The sequence below is a fragment of the Elephantulus edwardii genome, unplaced genomic scaffold (assembly GCF_000299155.1).
Source record: "Elephantulus edwardii isolate Elephantulus edwardi_28Jun2011 unplaced genomic scaffold, EleEdw1.0 scaffold00036, whole genome shotgun sequence".
In the NCBI taxonomy this organism is placed as follows: Eukaryota; Metazoa; Chordata; class Mammalia; order Macroscelidea; family Macroscelididae; genus Elephantulus; species Elephantulus edwardii.
The window spans coordinates 9,665,555-9,674,362 of NW_006399786.1; the positions used below are offsets into that span (position 1 = coordinate 9,665,555).

The 8,808-nt window shown below is 52.7% G+C and overlaps 1 protein-coding gene across 1 annotated transcript; it reads right to left on the bottom strand.

The window, feature by feature from the left end:
• Window positions 1–2,995: 2,995 nt before the first annotated feature.
• PCDH8 (protocadherin 8) lies at window positions 2,996–6,804 on the bottom strand. Its single transcript, XM_006884574.1, is given in 3 exon segments — window positions 2,996–3,363; window positions 3,836–4,043; window positions 4,210–6,804. Coding segments are annotated over 3 exon segments (3,171 nt in total).
• Between the last annotated feature and the right edge of the window lie 2,004 nt (window positions 6,805–8,808).

Consider the following 8,808-nt stretch of genomic DNA (forward strand, 5'->3'; position numbering starts at 1 on the left):
TTGAATAATGAAATAGCTTACACAGTATAAAATAAATAATGACAGTGACATTTTACTTTTGAAGGACAAAGGCAAGTCAACACATTTAGAGATTGGATGCTTTGAGACTGCAGTGCAGGGTTATTCATTCCTCTGCTCTGCATTTATGCACTGGCCCAAAGAATTCTAATAGTGCAAAGGGTAAAACGCTCAGTTGCTGCTAAACAAATATTGATGGTTCAAATCCATCAAGCTGTTCCGTGAGAGCAAGACCCGACAATCTACAGCCATATGATACAGATTACTGTACAATATACAGATTACTAGAAAACTATGGATAACTAAATAATCCCCCAAAACAACCCCTCAAAACTATACATAACTCATTGTCATCGAAAAGCAGTAGGCTCATGGCTAACTTTCCAGAGAATTTCTGGAGACTGTAAATCTCAGAGGAGGAGACTGCCCTGATGTATTTGAACTGTTCACTTTTTAAGTTAGCCAAGGAAAGCCTAAAGGACAGCTCAACTCCATTGCATGTGGTCGCTATGAAGTGGAAATCTACTTCAGGGCATCCAGTAACACTCTAGAGCCTCTTCTTTGGTGGCTGATCATGTCTCTGCATGAACATGTTTCTTTTGACACCTCAGGCCTGGAGAGGCTGAGCCTGGCGGGCGTATGTGCAGCTTGGTTGCCCGCAGTTACCGCTGAACTTTGCACAGGCGGTGGGTGGTGAAGCACTTGTATGCGTCTACCCTGCTGTTCAGCTTGGAGCCACCACTGGTTTCAATTATGACTTCAACAGGCAGCTTGGAGGGCTCCTCTATTCATTACAGCGCCTCACACTCTATAATTAGTAATAAGGAACACAGGCACTTCACAAATATAAAGGACTAAACAATAATCAGGCAGTAAAGGCAAGGCATTGGGACTTTTCCACCAAACTCTTTTGAGCTAAAAAAGCCCAATTTCCCCCCACTACACGTCATTTAATTTTTCTGCCCTAAATAATCTGAGCTTGAATCTCATCCCAGCCAACCATCTGACTGTAATTTTGGGCACTTTACCTAATCTCTTGGTGCAATATGGAGATAATGATACTTCCCATTTCATTAGGTTAGTTCTAGGATGAAATAAGGTAAATTTTGAAGAGTGCTTTGTATGATGTCCACTCATGTAAAAGCTTGCTCAGTGCAAGTTACCTTTCATTATCTTCATCACTGTTTCAATTTGCAAATGAAACAAACACATAGAGATAAGATACATAGGGCTTCCTGAAGCAGCTGACATTATTTGGCTTTAAATAAATAGGAATTATAAAGAAGTTATAATTTTTTTTTCTCCTATCTATGGGACCTTATAGGGTAGCTCTGGTGGCTTAATGGTAAGGAGTTGTGATGTCAACTCAGAAGCATGAGGTTTGAATCCACCAGCTGCTCTGAGGGAGAGAGATGGGCACTCTCCCCTCCTGGGATTTAATGTCTCTGGAAATCTGCTCAAAGCTCAGCTGAGTTGGTTCCCACTTGATGGTAACACATGTGACCTTATACCTCGAGGGTTATTATTGTTTTAAAGTAACCCGTTACATGTATTTTCAAATACAAACACACAAATGAAGAAATTGCTATAATGCATTTTTCCACATACACCAATACAAATTATAACTATTTTTTTAATTTTCATAAACATTTACAGAGATTTTGGGTTTCCATTCATTCATTGTTGCACTATTCTCTCTACCCTCCTCCCAGTTTGTTCTTGTCCAAATGCCACAGTGCTTGTCAAAGCCAGTTCTGATTAATCTTCTTTGTCAGTGTGTCCTTTGCCATTCCCTATCACTCCTCCCTGAGAGAGACTTCACGTAATTTTTATCAACCTTGTTACATATTCCAACTCTTCCTACAGTCTTTACCCCTAGAATATTTTAACATGAACCATAGCATCATGCCATTCCAACCATCTTTGAGGACCTTTTTCATACCAAAGCCCCTGCTATTTTGCGCTATCCTTGGCATTATTTGGATTCCAAACAGGAGCTTTTAGGTTCTTCATCTTGACTTTAGATCCTAGAAGTCACTGGCTGCTTGTAACATGTGCAGGCACTTGTTTACTTAATGAATGAACAACAGAAAACTAGCTTTCTTCTACTTTTGGTAAATAGCCAAGAAGTCAGGAGTTTTTATAGAGAGGCTGATATATCTGAAGATGCACATGTTTACATTTTAACCAACAAGTATTTTTAATAACAGGATGTAATCTCCCAATTCTTTAAATTTCCCAGCTTTAATATTACCAAGAACATGAATTATTTGAAGCAGCTCAAATAAAAAGATACTGAAAGAATGCTTAATTCTGGTACTCAAACGATTTGTGGATATGTCTGATTATAGGTAACTTCATGAAAAGCAATTAGCAGATTATTTAAACACATGACAAATCCTTTATTACTGTGCTTATAAGTGACACGGTTTACAGAAATCCAAGTGTAATTAAATAACATTGAACTTGAAATCTACCACAGACTCAAGATATACAAGTTATACTTGGCAAGGCAAAACTTCTCAAACACTAGATTGTTTCAGGTGAGGGATAAATTTCCATTAAGTAATTCCAATATTTTTTTTGTCGTATAGACAGTTCCTTTGGCAATAACTTCCACTTTAGCTTTTATTATATAAAAATATAACAAAATTTCATTATATACAAACATTACATTACACAATGTACAGGTTAAAAACACTAAGAAAATGGCAAGCTGCAAGTGAAATTAAAATCCGTAGCATGATAAGAAAAATTAAATACTGCACACATTTCATAAAAATTACATTAACTACATCTTTTTTGTTTGTTTGCAAATACCAAACAGTACCAATGTAATTGGAAATAGCTTCCAACAACTTCTTTTTAAGGCACATCTTGCATATTTATATATATATATACAACACTGAAACGGGTCAATTAACTTAGGGGCTTCTCGGGAGTGACCTGTAAATGTGTGAAGACATGCAGCGTGGGATTACACATTTTCATTGTCCCCCTTCTTCGGGGACAGGTACCTTCCAGGGGGGGACTGGTAGAGGGGTACGCTGATCTCCTGCAGGTCTGGGAGCCTCCCCGGGCGGGGAGGGGAGAGCAGAGTCCTGTCATAGTCTCTGTGCAGCACTTTTTCATAGACGCTTTGCAGTCCCACTGTCTTAGGCAGCTGGGCCTGGTAGTAATTGTCCCTGCGCAGGGGATCCCGAGGCAGAGACGTGCTCTTACAGAAGGTGGACATCTGCGCAGGTGGGTGATGTAGGGGAGCTGCATTAGGTCCCCCGCAAGAGGGACTCCAGCAGCGGTCAGAGTGGCCCAGGATCTTGCACTCCGCAGTGCACGCCCACAGTCCTAACAGGAACGAAGCAGAGAGTGGATAAGGGTTATTATGAGGTCACAGGGTCAGGTTCTTTTCCTGAAAAGGAAAGCGTGCATGGTGATGAATACAGTGATTTAAGACTAGAAAGGTACAGCGGTGAATGCACCTTAACAGGAAGCTGATCCTGAATTTTGTCCTGGAATAAAAGCCAAACCAACAAACTGAGACGCCCCAAACCATAGAAGCCAAATTCCCCTCCTTAGCTGGCTAGCGCCACCCCGTTCTCAGCTTCCCAGGGTGGGAAGTGTGCCGTGGCCAAATGGTGGTACTGCTGGACTGGACACCTTGAGGCTCACTGTATGAGGCAGGTCTGGGTTTGAAACTCGAGGATGGAAAGGAAAAGAAAAAGAGGGAGAGAGAGAGAGGAAGGCTGGGAGCCGAGAAGAGAGGACGCTGGGCAGGAGGGGAAGAAGGCCAAGCTTGCAGGGGAAGAGGAGTACGCACCACTCTGCATGTGGTTGATGAGATCTTTTTTAAGAGCGTCCCCGCTGATGTCGGAATCGCTGTCATTGAAGTCACTGTCCCCTTTGCCGCTATCTTTGCCGCTGAACTTCTCCGCTTCTCGCCCAGAGATGGTGTTGAACGAGTGCCCCTTCCAGACTGCCACAGGGGGCGCTGACTCCTTCCCGAAGCCGGGAGACGCGCCGTAGGGCTGAAGCAGCAAATGGGGTGCGTTCCGAGGTCGGAAAAGAAAGAAACAAACAAAAGTACCAGAGGTTAAGCGTCCCCTGCGCGACGCCACCCCGACCCCTCCTGTCCCTTCCCCCAGCCTGTCCGCGGAGCCGGGAGAGGGGCGCCCAGCCGAAGGAAGGCCTCACCTCGGCGTGCGCGCCGCGGAGCCGCTGCTGCCCCTCGAAGTGACAGGCGCTTTCCCCAGTGGCGCTGCCGCCCTCCGAGCCCGGCACTTCGGCCGCGGCGGCCGCGGGCGGGGGCGCGTCGGCCGCGGGGCTGCCAAAGGGCGCTTTGCCGCTGCCAGGGAAGGTGAGCACGTCGAACATGTTGGGCCTGGGCCCAGCTCCCCGGGCGGCCTCCTCCGGGGAGCCGGGAGCCGAGGATCCGCCGCCCGCCGCCCCGGGCCGCTCTTCCCGGAGCGCCCCCCCTTTGCGCACCTCCTTCTTGCGGCGGTTGCAGGTGGTAGCGATGGCGATGATGGCGGCTAGCAGCAGCGTGCAGCTCCCCGCCAGTACGATGATGACGATCAGCGGCGTGTCCCATTGCAGCGCCGGCCCCGACGCCCCGAGCCGAGAGCCGGCCGGCCGGGAGCGCTCCGTGCCCCCTGCGCTAGCAGGACTCTCGGACCCGCGCCCGCCGCCTGCTGTTACTACGAAGCTGACCGTGGCGCTGGTGGAGAGAGGAGGGCGCCCGCCGTCGGAAACCACCAGCAGCGCCCGGAACACGCGGCCGGGCGGCTCCTGGGAGAGGTCGCCGGTGAGCACGATCTCCCCCGTGCGGCGGCCAATGGCGAAGGCTTCGCGTGGCTCCTGCTGCAGCAGATCAAAAGACAGCTCCCCGTTGGCGCCCTCGTCCGCGTCCCGGGCCTGAATGCGCGCCACTGCTGAGTCCCTTGCCATGCGTCCAGGCACTGCCACTTCCAGGGAGCCGTTGGCTGGCGCCGGGTGCACCAGGACTGGCGCGTGATCGTTCTGGTCCAGAACTCGCACTTGCACCAGGGCAGTGCTGGAGAGCTGAGGGGTGCCACCGTCGCTGGCCTGAATGCGCACGTCGAGTTGGCGCAGCGCCTCATAGTCAAAGCTGCGCAGAGCATAAATGGCCCCAGTGGCTGGGTCAACAGAAACGTAGGTGGACACAGCCCCCCCGCCGCGGCCCACCTCGGCTTCCAGCAGCCGATAGGTGACCTGGCCATTGCGGCCCAGGTCTGCGTCCCGAGCAGCCACCGTGGCCAGATAGGCGCCAGGAGGGTTATTCTCGCGGACCGAGACTTCATAGACTGGCCGCGTGAAGACCGGCGCATTGTCGTTCTCGTCACCCACGCGCACAGTGTAGGGTCGCACGGTGCGCAGCGGGGGTGCGCCGCGGTCCTCAGCCACGAGGGTCAGATTATACTCAGCGATGCGCTCACGGTCCAGCGACGCTGCTGTCACCACCAGATAGCTGCCAGCGTAGGCCGGCTGCAGCCGAAAGTGCTCGTGCCCATAGAGGGCGCAGCGCACCTGTCCGTTGGCGCCCGAGTCCCTGTCCGAGGTGCTGACCAGGGCCACTAGGCTCTCTCGCGCCGCCCCCTCGGGCACCAGTGAGGTGGCGCTGGTCTCTGGCGCCCCAGAACCACTCGAAGAAGTCGCGTCCGTGCCCCCGAGAGCGGCGGCGGCCGCGGCCGCGGAGAAGGGCGAGGTGGCGGGGTCGCCCGGAGCAGCCAGTGGGGTGATGGCAATGTCGGGCGCATTGTCGTTGACGTCGCGGATGCGCACGATGACCTTGCAGGTGGCGGTGCGGGGCCCTGGGCCGCGGTCCTGCGCCCTCACGTCCAGCTCGTAGGTGTCCTGGCGCTCATAGTCCACTGGCCCGGCTAGGGTGAGGCGGCCGGAGCGCGGGTCAAGCCGGAAGAGGCGGCGCGCTTCGGGAGGAGTGCGGGTGCCAAAGGAGAACACCACGTCGCCATTGGGGCCCTCGTCGGGGTCGGCCGCGTCCAGGTCGAGCAGCAGCGAGCCCACGGGCGCGTCCTCAGCCAGCTCCACCTCGGCCACGGCGCCCTGGGGGAAGGCAGGGCTGTGGTCGTTGGCGTCCAGCACTCGCACGCTGAGGGCAGCTGTGGCCGAACACAGCGGGCGGCCACCGTCCTGGGCCACCAGCTCCAGGCTGTAGGTGGCCTGGCTCTCGCGGTCCAGCTCCTGCAGCAGCACCAGGTCAGCGCACTGGGCGCCATTCGCGCGTGTCTACAGCTCAACGCGGAACGGGATGTGCGGCTCGGCCAGGCACACGCTCTGCAGCCCATTGGAGCGCGAGCCCACGGCCGCTCCCTAGGACACCTCCACTGAGATCTGGGCCCGGGGAAAGCACTGCGTGTGGTCATTGACATCCCTCACCTCCACCTCCACATGCACCAGCCGGAACTGCTCCTGTGAGAAGCTGACCACGTCGAAGGCCAGCACGCACTGTGGGGACCGGCCGCACAGCCGCTCCCGGTCCAGGCCCGCGTCCCCGACGGTCAGCTGCCCGTCACCCTCGCGTACCCGGATCAGCGAGCTGTTGAACTGCTTCATCAGGCGGAAGCTTGTGTCGCCGGACACTTTCATATGCAGGTCTTCCGCCAGGGTCCCTATGACCGTACCGGGGGCGTCTTCCTCGAAGGTGCTGTATCTCACTGTCTTGCTCTGGGCCACTGACAGCACCCAGCAAAGACAGAATAGCTGCAAGGGAAAAAGGCAGGGGCTGCCTCCGCGCTTCCTAGGACTCATGTCACCGGTCCAACTGTTATTCCAAACGGCTGAGCAAGAAAGTCCTTTGGTTTGCTGGTCCGGGCGTGAGTCTTAGGTGCCCTGAGCACGCACTCCGCGAACCCAGTGAGGGAGAAGTCGGCTGGTGGCTGCTCCGCGGCTCTGGCGGGCTCTGAGGACGCGCGGACCCGCCTTCACTCAGCACCTCTCCCGCCCCTTGTCCCCGCAGAAGCTGCGCCGCCTCGCGCCGCCTCTGCCTTTTATAGCCGCCGATATGCAAATCGCTCGAGCCGGGCAGCCAATGGAGGCCTCGCCCTCGCGCCGCTCCTCCGCCAGCCTCCAACAATCCCTTTAATGTGGAAAGGCTTAGAGGCGAAAACAAGAGATGAAAATTAGGAAATCTTTCCTTTGTTTCCTTAACTCCTTTTGCATTCCCCTTCTTTCCTGCCAGCGCCTTAAATGTAGAGGAGTTGGCACCAGGCGCCGGGAGTAAATGGGACGGAGGGTTGTGTTAATTGTACCCCTCCCGCGCCGCCTGTTTGGACAGAGAGCTAAAATCCTGGGCTTTCGCCGCTGTGGCCCAAGTTCCCCGGCCGCTCTCTGCATTTTGCACCTCCAGCGATTCCAGACGCTGGCTGGCCCCCTCGCCACAGACGCCTATTCTGCCAGCGAGGCTCTGCTTCCTTCTCCCCCCGCTTCCCACAGAGCCCGGAATAGCCTCTTGATTAAGGACCCTGAAGGATAAGGGGAAATTGATTTTATTCAAATTTGTGTATGCGATTGTGTTTTGCTCGTGTGAGCCTCGGTGATCAGAGCTCCCATTTCCCTTTCAGAAGAGAGCGCTGCGATGTGTTAGTATGCATGTCACTGTCCAAATGGCTTTCTTAAGCTCTGGGCGCTAGCAGGGAAGGGAAGGGGGTGTGTGGAAGTTCCAAATAGGATTTAGCATAAGCTTGAGGAGATTTGGAAAGGTTTCAAAGATCAGACTGTATCAAAGGCTTATGAAGCCCTCGTTAGCAGTGGAAATAGAATGGCGTGGCAGGCGATCCTATTGGAGGCCCCAATGTCTGTATTATTTCACTGTGACAAGCTAAGGGGAGAGAAAGTTGAACAGTTTCCACAGCGGAGTTGGACTAACTTGAATATAATGAGCAAACGCCACATGTATCCATTATGTTCTTCTATTCATCCCCAATCACTGCCATAACTCTCCGGTTAAACGATGATGGGCGCTGAATTCCACACAATACCCGACTCGTATTAAAGTGCATTTAGAGAACTTTCTCTCCTGATGCCCTGTTCCGCCTATTTAGAGGATTTTCTTTCTGTTCAAATGGGACCCGCTCTGGGAAACAACACTCGTCCCGTTCCAGGAGAACAAAATCACAGCATGAGGTTGAACCCTGGCACGAACCTGGGGAAACGGAACCATCTGCCTACCGAAGTGTGGGACTCCAGGGCAAGCGGTGCCACGCTCTGGGCTGGTACCTGGGCTGGGCTGGTACCAAGGCTGACCTATCACTGCGCTGCCCCCTTCAACCTGAAGGCTGGAGAGAGGGCTCCAATCTAGAGCAAGTTGGATTCTTCCTGTTTCTTACTTGAGTAGGCTGTGCAAACACACAGGGAAGCCACATACTCAAAGAAATGGAAAAAGAATGAAAGGTAATAAGCAGATTGTATTTCATCAAACGAGTTTAGTTCTGCCTCCAGTGTCCTATCTGTGTTCCCTGAAATCTGAGACTCGAAAGTGTTCTGAGGTTTACTCCGGAGGAATCGAAGTACCCCCAGTGGGTCTAGGAGGATGAGAGATGTCTTCGGATTTATCCAACAACAGAGAACACTGCCACAGATATCAATAAGTAAAACCTCTTGAGAGATTAGGAAGGGATGATAGATAGCTGGATGCTCTGGGAGCGATGGTATCTCATGGTTCCCTTCCCCACCTCTTCTCTACAGACCTCAGGAGGAGACAGACAGCAGGTGAAGCAGCGAAAGGATGTGAAGAAGGTAACTCCCCTCCTCCTG